This window comes from Thalassophryne amazonica, chromosome 1 (assembly GCF_902500255.1).
Source record: "Thalassophryne amazonica chromosome 1, fThaAma1.1, whole genome shotgun sequence".
NCBI lineage: Eukaryota > Metazoa > Chordata > Actinopteri > Batrachoidiformes > Batrachoididae > Thalassophryne > Thalassophryne amazonica.
Window position 1 is genome coordinate 70905420 of NC_047103.1, and position 23144 is coordinate 70928563.

At 42.9% G+C, this 23144-nt stretch overlaps 1 protein-coding gene across 4 annotated transcripts in view; it reads left to right on the forward strand.

Annotated features, from left to right (window-relative positions):
* The window catches only part of col11a1a (collagen, type XI, alpha 1a), a 363765-nt gene that overhangs the window by 247621 nt on the left and 93000 nt on the right, over nt 1–23144 (forward strand). For all 4 annotated transcript variants that reach the window (XM_034171602.1, XM_034171606.1, XM_034171594.1 and 1 more), the window contains 6 exons: nt 5299–5388; nt 6543–6596; nt 17882–17989; nt 21493–21600; nt 22062–22115; nt 22453–22506. In XM_034171602.1, coding sequence (XP_034027493.1) covers nt 5299–5388; nt 6543–6596; nt 17882–17989; nt 21493–21600; nt 22062–22115; nt 22453–22506 — 468 coding nt within the window. The remainder of the gene's footprint in view (nt 1–5298; nt 5389–6542; nt 6597–17881; nt 17990–21492; nt 21601–22061; nt 22116–22452; nt 22507–23144) is intronic.

Sequence of the window (23144 nt, forward strand, 5' to 3'; positions counted from 1 at the left end):
CTGAAAAAGATGCTTGGATGGCAGCATGTGTTGCTCCAAAACCTGGATGTACCTTTCAACACTGATGATGCCATCACAGATGGCCAAAACCAATTTGAAATGTGAACTCATCAGACCACAGCACACTTTTCCACTTTGCGTCTGTCCATTTCAAATGAGCTCGGGCCCAGAGAAGGCGGCGGCATTTCTGGATGTTGTTGATGTTTGGCTTTCATTTTGCATGGTAGAGTTTTAACTTGCATTGTAGATGTAACGATGAACTGTGTTAACTGACAATGGTTTTCTGAAGTGTTCCTGAGCCCACGAGTGAGGGTGTTCTTTTAACAAGCCTGTTGAATTGACAGGAAGAGAGTGACAGACCCATGTCACCTTCATTAGGCTCTCAGATTGGCTGTGAAGCAAAAATATTGTTGAACAGATATTGAAACTAAAGGTGGCACTCTGTAGTTTCAGGAAGTGGTCAAATGAAGTCTGTGTGAAGTTCCATCCCTGATTTATACATAGAAATGTAACCCAAAAACGTGGGCATGTAGGCCACACCTGTCGACTTGAGGACAGTTAATCGCTAAATTACTGCTAATGTGCATTTGAGCACCTGGCATGGCTGCATGCTGACACTGGATTGTGGGTGAATAGAAGCATCATTGTAAAGTACACTGACCATCTGCTTCAGATGTAAACATTGTAGAAATGTGTTCCATTCTGTACACAATGTTCCACGCTTTTCATCTGCTTTAGCAAACACTGGTAGTGTGCCGTCAGCTTTTCCTCATCACCCACAGTTTGAGGCTCTGAACTGAAGGTTTCATTTTTTATTTTATTTTATGTAGCTGAATAATGTATGCGAAGCAGTGGCGTACATAGAACAACATATGAAAATGGCTGAAGGCAATCAGCACAAGACTTTAGATGTGGTACAAAGACATTAGTCAATAAAGCGATTAAATCATTCAACATAGTGCCATTTCCGATTGAGAATTTACTTTTTCACTTTCTTTCATACTGTCACTTATCCTAACTACTCAAAAGCCTCAATTTTCATTTTATGACAGGCTGACTGTTCTGTCTTTCACTCATATGTTCCCTAATACATGACTGGACAGACTGACTGCTCATTGGGATGGAAAAAGGAATTTATGTTGTAGCTATTTGTTAATTGTAGTACAGGTAGTACAGTGTAGTACACTGTCACTATCATGAATGAATGGGTCTTCACTAAACTTGGTGAAAAGGTTGAGCCCTGGCCTACAGTAATTACAATTACATTTTGGGGTGGAATTTTTAAAATAGTTACCAGCTATCCATTCGGGTTCTCAGGCTGTATCAAGGGCAGTTAGTCATTTTCACACACGGTCTTAGCAAACCGTTGTTGGATTCCTGAATTAACACCATCAAACACATTACATTGCTGCATTACATACAAATGTAATGTAATATAGTTACTGTAAAAACATAATAAAATTTGGAAAAAAATGGGCTGTCACAGGTGAATGAAATAAATCATAGTAAAGTATTTATTATGTTTCCACTATTTTCTTACCAACCCACGCACGTTCCACATCCAATTCATTTTACAGTCACACCACACCACATAAATTCCCACGTTCTCACTGCATCCACTCTGTATTATCAATACTAAACCAAGTACTATACACGTTTTTCGCATGTCCACATGTAGGTTCAGCAATAAGCTACCGGTCACAAAACAGCTCTCCAGACACAAGTGCATGACACTATTCAAATATATACTCACCTAGCTCCGTGCCCTAAGTGTGAGGGCTTTAAAAAGTGGAGGTAAATGTATTTTCTCTTAATGTTTCCTTAGTTTCAGCACCATGGACAGCAAGCAGCAAAATTCAGTCACATAGCAATGGTGTGAGTGTCCTATGGCTTCCAATAATATGGTGATGAAATAATTTGAAATGACTAAATTTCAGTACATGCATGCATGCATGTGTGTTTCAAAACATATGTGCATGATTAGTAAAGTTGTGGTTGTATGTTTACATACACTCATCATGGGGAATGAATGTCATGCTAATGCTGAGCTTTTAATGATGTCTTTGAACTGACTGCTATTGTGGAATGATTGTACAGCATACACCATGACTGACTTTGAAAAACAAGAATTGGGTGTACAAGTTTGAATTTATTTTGGGTCTTCTGTAGTCTACACAGGGGTCAAAATTAGTATATATATATATATATATATATATATATATATATATATATATATATATATATATATATATATATCTATATATATATATGTGTGTGTGTGTGTGTGTGTGTGTGTGTGTGTAGGCTCAAATCATTAAAAGTGCAAAATTGATGCGACATTCATGTCCATGATGAGTATATGGACATTCCAACCACAACTATATGTGTGGGTTTTGAAACTTTAACCACCACACGTACTCACCCACCGAGGATTAAATGAATTGTAATGTGAGTGAGTGTATGCTGTAGTGGGTTTAGATACCTATAAATACCTATAAATCTAACACTAATCCTGTATTTCTTCTACAAAAACGTGCCATCAGAATTATTGGTAATATACATCATTTTGAGTCAACCACATTCCATGTTTAGGAATTTTAAATTTATTGAAATTTAGGGATTTAGTGGATTATATTCTGATACAAACTTTGTACAAAGCTAATAACCAGGCTTTGCCCTTTTATGTCCAGAACTTGTTTAAGAGTAGGGAATTGGGATATAGATTACGTGGTTGTATGGTATTAAGAAGCCTCCTGTACGTACTAATGTTAAGGGGTTTTGTGCTTCAGTTAGAGGGGTGAAGATTTGGAATGAATGTTCCTGTGGAAATTAAATTATGTGGTCATTGGCCTGTTTTAAGAAGTGTTATAAAAAATTAATAATTTCTGGTTATAATAATGGTGAATAATATATTTGTTTCTTTTTTGCCCTTTGTATTTTGGTTTGTTAATAGTGCTACATTTGTATTGTGTGTGATTGTGTTTTGCATTTAAATATTGTATGATGTACGGGGTGGGAGTTTATAAGCTTCTGCTTCTGCCCACACCCTTTCAGTTGCATTGTTGGGTTATTGTTTGTTATTTGTTTGAGTTTGTTTTATATGTTTAAATTTTTTGTGTTTTTGATGTGTCTTATAAATTACAGACTCTTGTTGCTGTTGTCGTTGCTGCAGTTGCTGCTGATGCTGCTGCTGCTATTTCTGTTGCTGAATAAATAAATAAAAAATGATGTTCGAGATGACCCGTGTATCGCTATATATGTATGGTTTGCAAGGTTGCAAGCTGACTCCAACTGATTGCAGTGTGTTGCAGTGTGTCTACATTGATGAACTAGATGACAATATTTTGCAACCTTAGTCCGAGTCGGGCCGCAACGTTTTGGGGACAGGTTCCACCCACCAGGGAACTTGCATTCAAATGTGGTTGCACAAGGTTGAGGGTGCGACATGCTCAACCTTATAACCCCTTATATTTGGTTGCCAGTAGCAACATGATTTACCGGAATCACCAGGCGACCACCATTTTTTTTCCTATTTGTATGGAGGTACTATCTATGTGTGACTGAGGCATTAGGGAGAGTCAGATGAGAAGTATTAGTTGTGTAGTAAGGGAACATCAGCTATGATATTTTGGGTGTTTTTCTAAACACATCTCTTGTATGCCTGGATGCTTGTCATCTAGCATCTCGGGCAGTTCTGTGGTGGGGTGGATGTGTGCTGCCAGACTTGACTTGAGTTGTATGAGGGTACATTTTCATATCACAATAATGTATTTATCTATTCACTTTTTACTCTAAACTGGATATAGTGATTTTTCCTTTTTCTAAGGATCCAGTTCCATTTCTTTTTCTGAGCAGACCTAATCAAACCTGTATAGGGGTACTGTATGACCTCTCATGAGTATGATTCTATTGGCCGCTTCAGCTTGCTTGGATCAATCACAGCAATCTGATATGGATCTATACATTTTGATTTAGAAAAAAAAATACACTGGATTTCTCAACTCCAGATGAACAAGGACACTGTACACAGGTGGACTATGAACTCTGGACATTTTTTGTATTAGGCAAGCCTACTAACTACTGCTGGGAACTCTCCTGAGTGCTTGTCTTGTTTGTTATTGTTCTTAATTTGAAAATTGACCCTGAGAGGTCAGTGACAGTTATGGCGCATCCAAGTCAGGTTTCCTTTAGTAAATCAGTGATTAGAACATCTCAGTGACTTCATTTGACTACTTCCTAAGCACACAGAGTGTCAGTTCTAGTTTCAATCCCTGTTCTATTCTGTAGTTGCCTGACAGCTAATCCTAGAGACCAGAGTAGGTCATATGGGTGAGTCTCGCTCACTGCCAGCTGCTTCAACAGTCTCATTCAGAGCACAGCGCCGCTCTGTTCATGAGGAAGACACACTCATAGTGCCACTAAACCCTCATAAATGTTACAAAAAGTTCTTCTCAGCCTGAAACACTTTTTCATTTGCATTTGCTATGACAGTATGCTTAAGCATACTGTCATAGAAAGCATGTGGATGGGCTATTTTCCTTTTCCAGGACCTACAGGCCGCCGTCTCCATTTTTTTTGTGGATATTTCTGCATAGAGGAAGCAGAGGTGGGATGAAGTCACCATCAAGTCACTCTCAAGTCATGAATCAGCAAGTCCCAATTCATAATTACCACCAATTGTTTGCAAGCTAACTACAGACTTGACTTGGGATTTGCAGATTGAAGACTTGAGAGTGACTTTGTCCCACCTCTGGAGGGAAGACAGAAAACATGTCTGGAAATGATGAGTGGTTTTATTTTAATTTATTGACAGTGGTGTACAATTTGTAACCCCTTTGTACCACCAAAAGAGTTAATTGTATTTTCAATAAAGATTTGGAGAATTTTCTGAAAATGAACTTCATTTTTTTTTCAAATACAGAGCCAAAATATTTCTACACACAGTGTTGACCTGGGTTCTATTTCTGGTCACACTGCCTGCCTGTGTCATTTGACAAGGCACTTCGTCCATATTGTCTTAGTTCACCCAACTCTAAACAGGTAGCAACTTTGCCTGAGGAACTAACTAGACTGCCATCCTACCCAAGGGTAGTCATAGACTCTCATCCAATTCAAGCCGTGGAATTTGAGGATAAGCACCATAGGTCTTAGGCCTCAGTGCCTGTATATGAATTTCTTCTACTGCAGAAGCAGTTTGTTTTTGCAGCAAAACAAAGTTGATTATGATGGTTCTTATTATATTGCTGTAGTTTAATATGAACCACACCAACTCTTCCATGTGTTATTGTGTGCACATAGGGAGATCCTGGACCACAGGGGACCCCCGGTAAAGATGGCCCACCTGGTCTTCGAGGCTTCCCTGGAGAGAGAGGTTTGCCTGGTGCAACGGTAAGAGCTTCAGTCCGCCTGCACCAATTCATCATAGCTTCCTTTACACATGTTTGCTACTAGAAAGTGACAGAACATTGCTAGGTAACAAATGAGGCAGCACCTATCCCGAGCTATTCACTTCATTAGAGACACAATCTCTGGAATTCAATCCTGGGAATCAGTACAGCATGGTGGAAATCCAAAGTGACATCTTACAAATGAGCAGGCATGCTTTGGCAAGGCTCCACCACAGTTTTTAACTGCCATAGTACATTATGGTCCTCTCTTACAAAAGCAGAGCTCTGCTGGTTAGGGATCTATGTGGGAAAATTAACACTCAAGGGCTTTTCAAGTGTCAGTGCCAGCACTTTTTGGGATGGCAGTGAATGAATTTGTTTGCCTTTTTATGCATTATTTACTTAATTAATTATTAAGGGAGGGTGAGTTGCTGGCAATTAGCCTGTGGTTTCTGAGAATAAATGTGCTGTAGGGAAAGTGTTGTACTGCCTGCTTTTCCAAGGTCAGTGTGACTCTGTAGACCAGCAGCCCTGATGATTGTTTTTTTGCTGCTGTAATTTACTCCAGCACGCCCTTAGTGCCAACAGAGAGTCATTACCCATACTGCCATGTGCTCTTGTGTGGCCCACTAGGGAGCTTCAAACACATTCTGGGCACTGTCAAACATGTTGCAAAGCAAAGTGCACGCACACTTGCATGTGTAAAACAAATCTTGAGAGCTAGCATGTGGAGACAAAACATAAAGACCCCCCCCCCAACCTTTTCCGTGCTAATAAGCATTGACAAAAGAAAAGCTTGAATATTTTTACAATTTACCACAATGCCTCATTCTAATAGAATCATAACACTTTTTTTTCTTCCTAGTGAACCATATTTTAGATGTGTGAATCACTGTGCTGGTCCAACAGGAAGAAAGCATCAGCAAGAGTGATAGTCTAGGTATCGGTGCTCTGAGGTTTAATGCACTCACAGCACATTTCTGCCAGTGGCTGACTACCGTGGCAAACCAGTGTAGCAAGGCGGACAGTCACTGCTGAATTGGCACCTGATGCTGAAATTTATGACAGAATGATATATAGCCTGATGCATCTATTCACAGGGTTTATCAGCTACAAGAAGGAAGTCCTCACGTCATTCTACCTTCTTTTCCGCAGGGTCCTGCAGGTCTGAAGGGAGGAGAGGGGCCCCAGGGTCCACCTGGTCCTGTTGTAAGTACGCTGCTACTTGAAATCAAAATGAGGTTCGCTTTAGCAAAAGGCAGGATTTGCTAATCTTCATGGTTGTCTTCCTGGCTTGCATTCATATTTCATGTTTTAGTGAGGTTTTTACATTTCTCCAACACCTGAGGGTAGTCTGTCTCATTTGGGCAGGAAACACATTACAAATAGCTTCACTTTATGTAGGCTGGTTGGCCAGAAAACATTCAGTGTTATACTGAGTTTTGTGTCACTGATGGGAAGCTGCTGCAGATTGTCAAGTCAAAGTCAAAGCCAAGTCAGGGTGCCTTCATACCTGCCATGTTTGGTCCATTTCAATTGAATTTATAGCTTGGTTCACCGGGGAGACATCAACGTGCATCACTCTGGTGGTGTTAAAACAACTGGACCATGGTCTGACTGAAAAGGTGGGACTCGGGTCACTTGACACAGCTCACCAGTGCAGAACAGGCCAATCAAACCCAAAAAAGACACATACGTGAATTCTACACAATGTACAGGGGGAGGGGGAGCACTAAAACAACCGACACTGGCCTCCAGGGATCCTTGGTAGGCCAGTATCATGATGTAGGTGCATTAGTGGGCCATGGCTCACTTGTTGTGAAACATTATATTGAGTTTTATTCATTCAGTGCTTTAAATAATTGTTTCCTTACATTGTATTTTGATTGTATGCAGGAGTACATTCCAAAAAAGAATATATTGGCTCAACATTTGAAGAAATTTAGAGTCATTCATTGCTGAGTAAATGTCATGAGACATTTATAGTAAGATGAAGTCAAGTTTAGTAAAGTATTTAGCTAGGTTGTTGAGTAAATTTCATACAAGGTTAAGTTGGACCAACTTCATTCAAGGTTTTTGTTTTATTAAATAGTCAAATTATTTTTTTTCTGTGATTCTGACTTCTTTTTTTAATATGCATTCATCTTAGAAATGCACATGCAATTTTTTTTTCGAGGATTAGTTATTTATTTCAGTTAAGTTAGAGTACATTTCACATAGAAATCCCAGTTTTATGATCAAACTGTTGACTTTAAACCAGTTTTCAACCTATGTCTGGCTTTTGTACCAGCATCTTGTAATAAGTAATCAGCTTACTAAAATATTTACACATTTTATATTTTCTGATGTGTGACATCAAGTAATTACTAGCGCATTTTCCTTGGGAATCCACGGGCTCTAGATTGGGTAGTGTTTATAAAATAGGCAGCTGACATTTTTCAAGGGTGCTAATAAATTATGCAAAGTGTCTATAATGAGTTGGTATGGCGTGCGAGACCAGTGTTGGGGAAGTGTAAGGACACGGACCCACAACAGGGGGCGCAAATGAACGGTCAATAGAGGCAGGGCGCCCTCTGGCATTGGCCAGCAGTACCTCCTCTTCGGGCGGCCCACATAACAGGACCCCCCCCTCAACGGGCACCTCCTGGCGCCCGACCTGGCTTGTCGGGGTGTCGCTGGTAGAACTTGGCCAGGAGGGCCGGGTCCAGGATGAAGCTCCTCTTCACCCAGGAGCGTTCTTCAGGTCCATAACCCTCCCAGTCCACCAGATATTGGAGACCCCGACCCCTCCGGCGAACATCCAGGAGCCTGCGGACAGTCCACGCAGGCTCGCCGTCAATGATGCGGGCAGGAGGCGGCGCAGCTCCGGGGGTGCAAAGGTCCGAGGTGTGGTATGGTTTGATCTTGGAGACATGAAAAACAGGATGGATCCACAGTGAAGCCGGGAGTTTCAGCTTCACTGCGGCTGGACTGTTGATTTTGGTGATCCGAAACGGTCCGATATATCTGTCCACTTTTGGGGAGGTCAGGGCTGTAAGGGGACCAACAACCTGACTATAGCCCGTGATAAACCTCCGATAGAAATTAGCGAAGCTGAGGAACTGTTGCAGCTTCCTACGGCTTGCCGGTTGGGGCCAATCTCTCACCGCCGCTACCTTGGCCGGATCAGGGGCGACGGAGTTGGAGGAGATTATGAACCCCAGGAAGGACAAAGAAATACGGTGGAACTCGCACTTCTCGCCCTTCACAAACAGCCGGTTCTCCAACAACCGCTGCAGGACCTGACGTACATGCCTAACATGGGTCTCAGGATCCGGGGAGAAGATGAGGATATCGTCTAGGTATACGAAGACGAACCGATGCAGGAAGTCCCGCAAGACGTCATTTACTAATGCTTGGAACGTCGCGGGGACATTAGTGAAGCCGAACGGCATGACCAGGTACTCAAAGTGACCTAAGGGGGTGTTAAATGCCGTCTTCCATTCGTCTCCCTTCGGGATCCGAACCAGGTGATACGCATTCCTAAGCTCCAATTTAATGAATATTTTGAACCATGCAGGGGCGTGAACACCTAATCCAACAGGGGCAACGGGTATCGGTTTGCGAACCGTGATCTCGTTCAGCCCTCTGTAATCAATGCATGGACGGAGTCTGCCGTCTTTCTTGCCCACAAAAAAAAAACCTGCACCCATCGGGGAGGTGGAGTTCCGGATCAACTCGGCAGCTAATGAGTCCCGGATGTAGGTCTCCATTGATTCTCGCTCGGGGCGTAAGAGGTTGTACAGTTTACTGGACGGATACTCAGCACCCGGGATTAAATCAATGGCACAATCGTACGGTCGATGCGGGGGTAGAGTGAGTGCCAGATCTTTGCTGAAAACGTCAGCAAGATCATGGTACTCAACAGGCACCGTCGTGAGATTGGGGGGGACTCGAACCTCCTCTTTAGCAGTCACACCGGGTGGAACCGAGGATCATAAACACTCCCGGTGGCAGGTTTCCACAACCCCAGACGGCCAATCGATCCGGGGATTGTGCTTACTAATCCATGGATAGCCCAAAATTACTCCAGAGGTAGAAGGTGTCACAAAAAACACAATCTCCTCCCTGTGATTCCCAGACACAATCAGTGTTAAGGGCTGTGTCTGGTGTGTGATTAGTGGAAGAAGGGTGCCATCTAATGCCCGTACCCTCACTGGTGAAGGAAGAGCCACTAGAGGGAGCCCTACTTCTGTAGCCCATCTGCTATCAAGCAGATTCCCTTCCGACCCCGTGTCAATCAGTGCTGGGGCTTGAAGGGTTAAATCCCCACAGAGGATCACAACTGGGATTCGTGTGGATTTTCGTGTAGTACCCGCGTGTGTGTTATGGCCTACCCTTAGCCCAGTTTCTAAGGGTGAGCGTTGGTGTTTGACCGCTTGGGGCATTGTTTCTGCAGATGCTTGTTAGAGCCGCAGAAAAAGCACTCTCCGCGGGCCAGCCTCCTCTGTCTGTTTTCTAATTTGATTTTGGCCCTGCTCATGTCCATAGCTTCGTCAGCAGGGGGAGCTGTTGTCACAAGGAGCACTCGGGCTCTGGAGCGTGGGGAAGGCGGGGCTGCTTCGGAACGGAAAGGGAGAGGGGCGGCGCGTGCCGGCCACATCCTTCGTCTCGCTCCCATCGACGTTCTTCCAATCGGTTGTCTAACCGTATAACCAGATCTATAAGCCCATCTAAATCCCTCGGCTCATCCTTAGCCACCAGATGCTCCTTCAGGACTGACGACAATCCGTTTACGAAGGCGGCGCAGAGTGCAGCGGTATTCCAGCCGGACCTTGCAGCCGCTATGCGGAAGTCGACCCCATACTCAGCTGCACTCCGACGCCCCTGTCTCATTGACAGCAGCGTTGTAGAAGCAGTCTCGCCTCTGTTTGGGTGATCAAAGACTGTTCTGAACTCCCTCACAAACCCAGTATAAGAGGTAAGGAGCCGTGAATTCTGCTCCCAGAGCACCGTAGCCCAGGCGCGTGCCTCGCCTCGAAGCAAATTAATTACATAAGCCACCCTGCTGGCGTCCGACTCGTACATCACGGGATGCTGTGAAAAGACGAGCAAACACTGCTTTAAAAAGTCTGCACACGTCTCCACACAACCCCCGTACGGCTCTGGGGGACTTATGTATGCTTCAGGGGATGGTGGGTAGGGTCGTTGAATGACCAGTGGAATGTCTATATTCAACACCGGGTCAGTAGGAGGAGGAGTTGCAGCAGCGCCCTGAGCGCGCGCTTCCACCTGCGCGGTGAGAGCCTCCATTCTACGATTGAGGATGACGTTCTGCTCTGTCATTAGATCCAACCGAGCAGTAAAGGCGGTGAGGATTTGCTGCAACTCACCAATCACGCCTCCTGCAGACGCCTGTGCACCCTGCTCTTCCATTGGCTGTTCAACTGGTGGTTGACGCCCCTCGGGATCCATGACGTTGGCCGAGATATCCTGTTGGGGAAGTGTAAGGACACAGACCCACAACAGGGGGCGCAAATGAACGGTCAATAGATAGTCCAATAAATACAATTTATTGTGGCAAATGTGCACAACAGGTCAAATACTGCTTTGAGACAGTCAATTACAAAATACAACAGGTGACGTGTGGGCAGGCCCGAGGGTAGGAGATGCCTATCCAGAGAAGAGCCGGGGCCCACAAGGTTCCGCCGCCAACGAAGACCTGCAGTACACCGAAGCCACCAAGTCCCGAGTCCCCAGGTGGCCTCTACTTCAGCTGTCAGATCCGGTACTGCTGGCAGGAACAAAAACAGGTTAATGGTGGGTGTGTGGATACCCAGTAAGCAGTCAGCAACTCACAATGTTTATCCACTTGGAGGGAACACCTCCACCTCCAACTCTGGAACCAGTTAATGGCAGAGCCTGAACTACTACTTAACGTAAGTGGAATGAGGAGTGAAGATCGTCACTCCCCCACCGTCCACAAACCCAGCTCCAGCTGTAAGTAGAGTTCCAGGTACTCCTGCAAAAAGTTCAGAACAAACAAGGTATGTGCGTTCGGCACAGAAACAACAGCTGAGAGAATTACCTGAGTGGTAAACTGGTATCTCGGCAGAGATGTGGTGTCTCCTCCAGGCTTTTATGGTGCAGTGATGATGATTACTGACAGCTGGTAGTCCTGGCTCCTGGGTGGTGTCTGCACCCTCTGGTGCCTGAAACCCGACTACAGGCAGGGCGCCCTCTGGCGTTGGCCAGCAGTACCTCCTCTTCGAGCGGCCCACATAACAAACAGGATGCTTTTAGAACCTTAGACTTTAGACCTCAACCGTTTTTAGAAGAAAAACTCAACTCTCTTATTTCCTGTTAAATACGTATTATTTATATTAATTTGCTGTCTTAATGTATTTATAAATTGTTTAGGTTCTTGTTATCATATACACACTATTATCATTATTATTATTATTATTATTATTATTTATTATCATTATTATTATGAACATTACTTCTATTTTGTCATTTGATTTTTAAATGGACCACAGTGGAAATGTTTTCACTTTCTTTTGTCATCCATGTATTTTTAACGTATTTACAATTATATTATGTGCTTACATTGAACTTACTAAATACATCATGCGTGCATGAACACTTTTAAAAGCTGATTTTGTGCCCCCTGCTGGAATCGTGTGTGAGTCCAGAATATCATTTTCTCATTGTTCAGTATTTTAATGAATATCTGTAGTTTCTGCAAAAATATTAGTTCTGTCAATGTTCCATTTTTGGGAGCATTCATCCTTGACCCAAAATACATAAGCATACCAAATGACAAACGTCAGCTCTCTACAGCTTGTCTGTGTTCGAAGTTATACACACACACGCACAGACCATTTTATCTGCATTCTGCTGCAAGCAGGTGCTTTTAATTTGACACACCCACAAACAGAGACATAGATCAAGACATCAAATGTACTACACTTTTCACTCATGGTAAAGGAACATGACAATTCACTCATGGTAACAGCAACATGACACTTTACAAAACTGACTAAACCAATTGAACTGCAAAAATGCAATAAATCAATAACACTAAAAACAGTAGTAAGCTAGCATGAACCACATTATCAACATTTGAAATCCCAAACTCCCATGGTGCATTGCAGCACAACGTCCTGGCTTCACATAGTGATTCAGTAAAACATGACCACAACTCTGCACAACTTGAAATAATAATTCTTCAGTAGTTTCTACAAGATTCTCTGCATAAAACTTAAAAAAAAAAAAAAAAAAAAATATATATATATATATATATATATATATATATATATATATATATATATATATATATATACGAGGGCTGTCAATAAAGTAACAGTCCTTTTTATTTTTTTCAAAAACTATATGGATTTCATTCATATGTTTTTACGTCAGACATGCTTGAACCCTCGTGCGCATGCGTGAGTTTTTCCACGCCTGTCGGTGACGTCATTCGCCTGTGAGCACTCCTTGTGGGAGGAGTCGTCCAGTCCCTCGTCGGAATATATACGAGGTCTGTCAATAAAGTATAGGTCCTTTTTATTTTTTTCAAAAACTATATGGATTTCATTCATATGTTTTTACGTCAGACATGCTTGAACCCTCGTGCGCATGCGTGAGTTTTTTCCACGCCTGTCGGTGACGTCATTCGCCTGTGAGCACTCCTTGTGGGAGGAGTCGTCCAGCCCCTCGTCGGAATTCCTTTGTCTGAGAAGTTGCTGAGAGACTGGCGCGTTGTTTGATCAAAATTTTTTCTAAACCTGTGAGACACACGCAGTGGGACGTCACGCAGCGCTCCCAGGTGCCATCGTCAGCCTGTTTCAAGCTGAAAACCTCCACATTTCAGGCTCTATTGATCCAGGACGTCGTGAGAGAACAGAGAAGTTTCAGAAGAAGTCGGTTTCAGCATTTTATCCAGATATTCCACTGTTAAAGGAGATTTTTTTAATGAAAGACGTGCGGACGGATTGCAGCGTCGGCTCGCAGCCGCCGCAACACTCCGCCACAGGAACAACACCTCTGTTGGAAGCCTTAAGGACAAGTTGGAACATGCCCAGTTGTTAAACAATTTCTCAGATACTCACTCCACTGAAAGCCATCAAAAGCCGCCTGGATTTTACAAATGGTTATCAACACAGAGGTGTTTTTCCAGAGTGTGCGCTGTGAGAGCCCATCGAACCCTCTCGCGGCAGGTGCCAGCCAAATTCCGGGTGACACACATGAACATGTAACACTGCTCGTTTGGCACTTAGAAAATGTGTGGCCAGTCACACTGTTAACAAGACAACAGTCTGCAGTCAAGCTGGATGTGAAATTTGTCTAAGTGCCCCACGACTGTGAAGTTTCCGAGTGCACGTGGCATGCCAGAGTGTCAGCTCCTCCCACAACATGTGTGTGTGTAATTCTGCATCCCCCCCCCACTCCCCCCAAACATGTGTACGTGTGGTTTGCACCCCCCCGCAGGCGAGGCATCGCTCATCTGATCACAGAGTGACATCTTGGTCTGTGCACTGACAGGACAGGGGGCGTAACTGGCTGCCAGCTGGCAGCTGTTGAGACATCTCCAGTTCTGGACATCAAAGCTGCAGCACATGTCTCATGTTTTGACACCCGCGTGTGTGTGCTTGCGTGGAAATACATAAAAACATAAAAACAGACCGTCAGTTCATGTGGACATGCAGCAGGTGATCTGAATGTCACGTCTGACAGGACATGTCTGTCGGACCGTGAGGGCTGTGAGCAGCGCACCGCAGGACCAGGACAGCCCAACAGTGTGACAAATATGCCACTTTCAGTCACGTATCAGCAGAAATATGTCATACCAAATGCTGTTTGGTCAGTTATTACAGCGCTTTTTAACATTTTTTTTAGAAAATACGTTTATCTGCTTGTTGATTTTGGCCATTTCACGTTCTTGTTATGAGATAGTGATTGTAGTGCAGTTGCAAAGTTTTTGTCTGGTAATCAGAGTGTGCAGGTTCAAATCCCTTGAGTGACTTTTAAATTAACCAGGGTTATTTAACCGCGGGGTTCTGTATTGTGTCCCCCTTTTATGTATGATTTATATCAGCCTAGTGATATTCACTAATTATACAGCTGTTTGTTATTTTATTTTCCTCCACATCAGCGGCACGATGTGGTGCACCTTGTCCCATGGAACAGCGTGTGAGCAGCTGCACTGTGTTCCTGCTCGAAAGACACCGTCGCGTGCATGAACCATTGCACCGGCATCGTGCATGCCTGCCCGTTGGCGCGATGTTTTTCGTGGTGCGCTCATATGAGCTCTGTCGCCGTGAATCGCCCTGAGTTGACCATATTTGCGTGGTCAGCTCAGTGTGTGAAGGGACCCTAAGGTGAGTTAGGGTGGAATTTATGATTCTACCAGATCACCGTCTCTACCACAACAAAATACAAGGAAAAACCACCATTTGCATGGACTTAATTGAGTCCTTGTATAACAGTCATAAAGCTATCACGTTCCACCTTGTGTCTGTTTTTTAAATTAATAGATGAAAAAAAAACTTCCAGATTTCATTCCATCCCCCTTCACATGGCAATTTGTCAGCAGAGCATTCGTGCTCTACGTGCACAACAAAACCACACAGCCAGGAGAGTGCACCCATATGGTCAGTCACAGTGTCTAGTCATCCCAGGTGTTGGTTCTGCACATCCCTCATCAGTCGCACAGGTTGGATCCCAGCACGCAATGCTCTCCTCAGTCTGTCACACAGTCTCAAGAGGTCCTTGGTAAAATTCAGCATCAACTCAGCAGACGTTGTGGGCTGCTGCTATTACAGATTTTTTTCTGATTTGTGTTAAATGTGTGTTGTTATGAAATTGGGCAGACTTCTGTAAGCAGTTAAAGGAGTAAAACACCCAAAATACCAGATGTTATTCAGCAGGAAAGTGCTGTTTCACCAGCTGGGGTCTTTATGTGTTTAGGTTTAATTAACTTATTTAATTTGGTTTACCTTACTGAAAATGAATAGGCTGAAGCAAAACTTATGTCTAACTCTGATTATTAACTGTTAGAATAAAACAAAAATCCGTGCTGTAAAAAAATAACTTTTTTGATTTTACCTTTTAAAGAAACTGACCAGTTATATCCGGTTTACACTCAGCCCATGACGGAGTTGTGATCGAAAAGCCAAAGGCTATACGCCTAACCGTTGGGCAGATAAATATAATGTCTTATCTTATTTGCCCAAAAACTATGTTTTTTACACCACTTTTTAAGGCTCTATTGCAGCGTATGTTTGACACATTTTTAATTACTGCGAAAACACCGCAATGGATGAAAACAGACAAACTTCATAAGCATTTTGAACAGAAGCTTGTTAACAACGGCGAAACAGTTTTTGAACAAAATGCTGCTTGTTGGCTGTAAGATGGTGTTAGTTTGACAATGTTCCCTGGTTGTGATGAGCCAAACAGAACCACTTTAGATCACAGCTCCTCCGTGGGCTGCGAACCCTCCCGCAGCTGGCGAGAAAATATCCGCCTTTTTTTCCTCCCGTGTTGAAACCGGAAGTGAGCTTACAAGTGCGCTCATTGGTCAGTTGTGGTTGGGCGTATATGCTCGCGTATTTAATTTACTGACCCAACGGTTGGGCGTATAGCCACTCCGGATCAAAAAATGCCCTCTGCTCACAGTTACTCCCACTGGGGTTGCAGGCTGGTCATAATGGGGTCTCCATAGTCTGAGAAAAGATCCCTCTTGGTCGCCATCACTCCCCATCAGTCTCCAACAGGTGTACGAGTGTACTGAACTGTTTAAAACACTCGCACAGGATGTGCGACTGGTTAACAGATATATGGGTCTCATAATCAATCTTGATAAACAATCACATGTCTCAACTGACTCTCAACTTGATCCTGGGTCGTCATAGACCTTCAGCTGGTTCTGCATGGGGTTGCATCAATGATCATAGATATTAACATGTTTTACACTCGCACAATTTGGTCATAATGCATGCTCAGTGTAAATGCAAATAACAGATCACAACGGAGACGAGCTAAGACTTGAGAGTTGGCAAAATTTCATGATCTTGTAGGTCTTATGTAGGTCTCAGTCTGGTGTAAACGAGGCATTTGTTACTTCATCAAACCTCATTTTAAGATTAATATGCACAATAATAATGATAAGAAGAATAATCCCATCATTTTTTTGTAGGTTAGTACATGTAGGACATATACAAGGACATAAAAAATGCAAAATTTGCACTGTGCACAATTTCTCCATTCAGATTTACAGATTTACCAATTAGTGTCGTACTGTTTGTATTTCTTCATAATTCATGTAATAAAGTCCGAAACATATTCAGTGGAAGTTTTACCATCAGAGAGCCTCGTCCATGACTACCACAAAAGACTCCAACCTGTCATTGATGTTAAAGGGGGTAATACACTGTATTAAGAACCATATGAGAATAAATGCTTCGCCCAACCACTAACCATGAGTGAAAAACGTTTTTGTATTATCATTCATATTCTCTGGCCAAAAAAAAAAAAGAATTCTGCCAGGGTATGTAAACTTTTGCGCACAACTGTATCTATCTATCTATCTATCTATCTATCTGATACTGAAATTCCATTCACCATGGATTGGTAATGAGGTGCCACCTTCACAAGCAAAATTACATCATCCTAATCAATACTGACATTTATGCACAAAACTGCATCAAAATCTAATAGACCATCTAATCTCCATGGTGTACCTATGTTGTAATTATGAAATGTATACCATGTATTGTTATTCAGTCATCATAGTCACAAGAACATGTCACCATACCACCATACACTCACAAAGACCCACATACTATGTGTAGAATAAACACTATCTGACATTTAACTTTCTTATGTTATACTGCTACAGTAATTTCATCACAAACTCTAATTCTTTAATACCTGCAAACTACTGATGAAACTAGTTGAACATTCAGGTACACAGTGATTTTATTCAGTGCAGCAGAGCATTTGATGTTATATTTGTGTGTGTGTGTGTGTGCGTGTGTGTGTGTGCATGCGTGTGCGTGCACATATGTGTGCATGCACATATGTGTGCGTGCATGCATGTTTTCATTCACAAATGGATTTTGAGCACCATAAATGACCAAAACAGAACTCAGAGATCCAAGAAGACACTATTTTCTGAACAGTCGACAATAGCAGCTGCTTTCAAGGAGTAGCTCAGCTTTGTTGGTGAAAAGGAGCACATTAATGCAAGCTGCTCCTGCTGTGTTCTCGGGGCCCGTATGAGCATGTCTGTGTGTGTTGATCCATTACCAACACCACTTATTTGATGTCTTAATGGACATGTTTTTTGTTCAGTGTATTTTCATGGGCAGAATAAAAAAAAAAAGAGCAGGAAATATGTGTCTGTCAGAGATAAAACCTAGTAACAGCCTTTAATGTTGAATATTCACTCTCTCCCTCACTCTTTGTTGCTCAACTTTTTTCTCTCTCTTTCTTTCATACACACACAGGGTTCTCCTGGGGAGAGAGGTCCTGCTGGTCCAGGTGGTCCAATTGGTTTATCTGGTAGACCTGGTCCTCAGGGCCCCCCAGGTCCAGCTGGAGAGAAGGGAGCACCTGTAAGTATCCACCACAGAGGTTATAAATTAGCTGACTTATTTATTAGTTGGAAGGATTACTCAAGTGATCACCGCGGCCATTAGACCAAGGCTTTTGAAATGAAAAAAATTAACAAAAAAGTTCATTTCAAAACAACACCTGTGTTGAAAGACAGACAGAAGTGTCTGCTTCGGGTACGTTCACATAAAATCCTCACTGGGTTTTGTGGACTTATGACCATAAGCATTAGTCCACTGTTAAACAATCAGAAAATAACAGTTTATTGCTCTGATTTAGTAAATTTTTCTATGGAAACTGCCTCTGTCACAAACCCAGTTCACTCTGTATGTACCTTGCTGGGCCATCTCCTTCATTACCAATGAAGTTGGGCAGAGGTTATGTTTTACGAAGTCTGGCAGAGGTTATGTTTTACGAAGTCTGTTAGAAAAGTATCGGACCGTTTTATTTTTTGCAATAACCTTATGTATTTGAATCACGTGTGATTGCATCAGCCAAGCTTGAACCTTCGTGCGCATGCATGAGTTTTTTCACGCCTGTCGGTTGCGTCATTCGCCTGTGAGCACGCTTTGTGGGAGGAGTGATCCAGCCCCCTCGGCGGATTTTCATTGTCAGGAAAATGGCCGAGCGACTGCCGCTTTGCTGCATCAAAATTTTTTCAGAAACTGTGAGAGACAGCCAGGTGGAAACCATTTTGAAAATTCAGATGACTTTGGTGAAGATCTTATGGGCATCACACAGATTAAGGAGCATTACAACTGGATTAAAGACGGCCCACAGCGGCTGAGGGCGCGCCGCGCTTTGAGCGGCCATCGACAGGCTAAAACAACCAGATCATTTCCAAAGTGAAGGCTGTGTTGATCCGGGCCGTCATCTGACTACCAGAGAAATGGCAAGAGAGGTGGACATAGCACTTTTTCGGCACATTACACTGTTACAGGAGATTTTGTAATGAAAGACGTGCGGTGGAATTTGTGCATCAGGACGGAGCCGTTAATGGCGCAGAACAAAAAGCACCTCCGTGTTGGAAGTCTCACGGGACATGCCCAGCTCTTCCCCCATTCAGAAGATTCAGACGGCTTTGGGTGGCTTTTCAGTCGAGTGACTATCCGAGAAATTGTCGAAGAGCTGAGCATGTCACAACATGTCCTGTGAGACCAACACGGAGGTGCTTTCGTTCCGCGCCATTAGCGGCTCCGTGGCGAATTCCTCCGCTCCTGTTTTCATGACAAAATCTCCTTTAACAGTGGAATGTGCCGGAAAAGTGCTGATGTCCACCTTTTCTGCCATTTCTCTGGTAGTCAGACAACGTCCCAGATCAACACAGTATTCTGTTTGGAAATGATCTGGTCGTTTCAGCCTGTCGATCTCCGGTCGGAGCGCGGCGCCCCCTCCGCCATTGTGCGCCGTCTTTAAACCAGCTGTACCACTCCTTAATCTGTGTGATGCCCATAAAATCGTCCCTGAAAGCCATCTGAATTTTCCGAATGGTGTCCACCTGGCTGTCTCTCACAGTTTCTGGAAAAATTTGATGCAGCGCTGCTCCAGCCGTTCAGACATTTTCCTCACAGTGAAAATCCGACGAGGGGGGAGGACCAGTGTTCACTCAAAGCGTGCTCACAGGTGAATGACGCAACCGACAGGCGTGAAAAAACTCACGCATGCGCACGAAGGTTCAAGCTTGGCTGATGCAATCACACGTGATTCAAATCCATAAGGTTATTGCAAAAAATAAAAAGGTCCGATACTTTTCTAACAGACCTCGTAGTTTGTTTGTGAACAGCCTGGATCCCACAACTTTTCATATGTCATTGTGACATTTTTACTGAAGATTCAATCTTGATAGGCAAGAACTGATTCAATTTTCAAAGTCAAATTCAGGAAAAATCTTGAAAAATTGGAAAAATCTCTATCTTTAACATTGAATGAATTTTCAAAAATTCATAACTGTCAAAAAAGATTGAATTTCTTTCATATTTGACAGTGTTATGTAGGATTGTATCCTTTATGCTGCGTTTACACATAATGACGACAAGTCACAAATGCCATGAAGTACACATTCTTGGCCGCTGATCACGAATGTGATGATTCGGGGCAGAGGCATCAGGTGTCCTCAAGAACTGCTGCAACCTGTTACCACGCGTTACGATTAATGGCACGTGTTGCTGGAGAATTATCAGGAACCATTACGCACTGTCAAGAGTAATGTTCCGCATTGTTGCGCGCTGTACCGCGCTGTTGCACGTAACAGTGCATCATTACGTTCTGTCATGTTGTGAATGAGGGGAATTGTCTCCACACACACCCATATTCATCCATCAGCTACTGAACAATTCAGATCGCTCCAGTTTGCTCTGAACTTTGTGACTGCATGCTTAGTTGGGCTCTATGCCATGGAGTGGTGCTGAGAGGAGGAGGAGACAGAGAGAGCCAGATGTCTCGCGCATTTTTACATACATCAGGCACAGCAGCAGCAGTTGATACACCTGCAGGAGTATGCTGATGAGCATTGGAATGAAACCTTTAGCCACCTTGGTGTCACTGTCCTTCTTTGGCATATTGCAGCAATGAAACTGAATGTGGCACAGCAGGGTTTAATTGTGTGCACATCAGAGAAGAACACTGTCACGCTCTATTAAGGATCACCATTAAACAAGCCGGCTCAACACGCTCAGTTGCGACCTCCATGACATGAGGCGCAATGAGGGTGGTGCGTGACATTCATGGAAGATTTTTTGACAGCCAAAAACGTGGTCCATGAAATTCACGAATATCACGCACCAACACGCACTATTAAGAAACCTATTCACATGCGTTCAGTCACGTTAAGAATTTCAGGAATGTGCCAAGAATGATGCAAATATGACATTCGTAATGCATCCTGCCCATGTGTAAATGGAACATTATCGACTGACAAAGTTTGATCCGGATCTGATCTGGATTTTGGATTTTGTGGACATTTGAATTTAATATTGAAAATCTCATTTGGTGGACATTTTGTATTATATCTCAGTCAAAAGTGCCTCAGTCACTGTCATTTGTGACAATGAGTTACAAACTGGCACTCTCAATGAATAGACTAAGTTTGATCCACATCTGATCCGTATTGTGGATTCAGCAGATATTTGATTTTAACATTGAAAAGCCCTTTTGATCTGTATTTGGGATTATATTGAAAAATCTTTTTGCAGGGTTCTGTACAGGAGTGGCCATGCTGTTTGTGTTTGTTTTCAAAATGCTGTCAAAATACTGCAAATAAATCCCATCTTACTGTATTGCACTTTCATGAAAAGCGCTGAAAATTTTGGTCATAACATGGAAACTGAATCCAATTCTTTGGTGGATTTGTAAAGAACCAAGAACCTTGGAATTTTTTTTTTTTAAACTTATTGCAATATTTTGCAAAGTGAGGATTTTTGGTACTTTCTGACAGTGTTGGAAATCCTTCATCCTTCAATTCTGTTTTGTATCAGTTAACTGATGCAAAATGTCTTCATGTCTCCAGGGTGAGAAAGGTCCACAAGGTCCAGCCGGTCGAGATGGAGTTCAGGGTCCTGTCGGTCTACCCGGACCCGCTGGGCCCCAAGGTCCACCCGGAGAAGATGGTGACAAGGTCTGTCAATGACATACATTGCTTTCTTCCCTTCCCACTTGCAGACATTTTCAGACTGATGCAGCCAGATTGCTAATCAGTTTGTGTGCCTATCTTCATAGTCATGCCATCTGCAGTGAAAATATGTCCCTCTGCTGCAGATCCATCTTCATAACGAAAAGCAACAGCAAGTGTAGTTATGTAAATTAAAATATTGTTGCTCGTTTCATCTCCTGCAGCCACATGCTGCACAGTTACCATCCATCAAAATAATGTGGTAAACTGTGGAACTATAATATAATAAACGACACATGCAAAATAAAATAATCCACGTGTCGGTTGACTGAGCTACGATGTCGCCTGTAACAACAGACGATGGCTGTATGTTTTAAGCTGCTTTCAGTGAGTTTTCCATTAGCGGCTGACATTTACAGAAGAAGTGAAGCCCATCTGAGAAAACTTGATGTGTTTGTCTTTCTCAGGGAGAGGTTGGAGAGCCTGGTCAGAAGGGAAGCAAAGCTGACAAGGGCGAGCAGGTATGTTAATAAGAGTCTAGACCATCCACTCCCATCACAAATCCAGATTTACAGCGACTGTACACCTACTGTCAGCTGTACTTCATCCTGTGCTCAAGTGACAGCTACTGATTGAATATGTCTTTACAGATAGTCTGACATGAACTACACGGTTTATGCTTGTAGACCGTGTCACACTTATCAGGATTGGAGTGAGCCATGTTTCTGTCATGTATTACTGGCTACGTATACTCACGTGCATAGAATAGTGGCTTCGTACAAGCTTCACAGCATGATCATTTATATTTGTGTGACTATTTTGTGACAAAATTCTATTTACTTTTCTTTTTTTGTTCAGGGTCCTCCCGGCCCAGCTGGTCTCCAAGGTCCTATCGGTGCACCAGGCCCTGCTGTAAGGACAACAGTCCAATAAATCCCATACATGATGGCATTATTACACCTAAACAGATGCTTGTCATTTGATTTGTGGATTGCAGATTATGTGACATTATTTTTTTCATTGACATTGAGAGTGACATCACTAGTATGCATTTTTGTACTATTTACGATGAATATTTGCCATATACATTTTGCCATATTGCAAACTTCAATTAGCTTTTTGTAAAAATGTTTCTATGCTACTAGAAAGCTAAAGCCTGGTTCATACGGCAAGATTTTAAAATTGTCTGTAGATTTCCAATACCTGAGAGACCATACACATGGAAATAAAAAAATTACAGATCGAACAGTTTTGGTCATACAGTGTGTGGTGTGCAGCCACATGGTAAAGACAATACATTGCACGCGTACAGATTCTGCACACGAACGTTCCCAGGTCAGACAGGAAATCTCACAAAACCTCTCGAGATTAAACGTGACTTCAGAGTAAACAAACATGGTGGATGAGGAAGAAGGAACAGAGATAGTTTGTGGACTATTTCTAACAGAGAAAAAAAAGATAGAAAAAGAAAAGGCGTTGTTTAAGGAGTGGAGACAGCACGACCACCGGACTTTCTCGTGCCCCATAACAGCCATTTTGATTTTGTATTC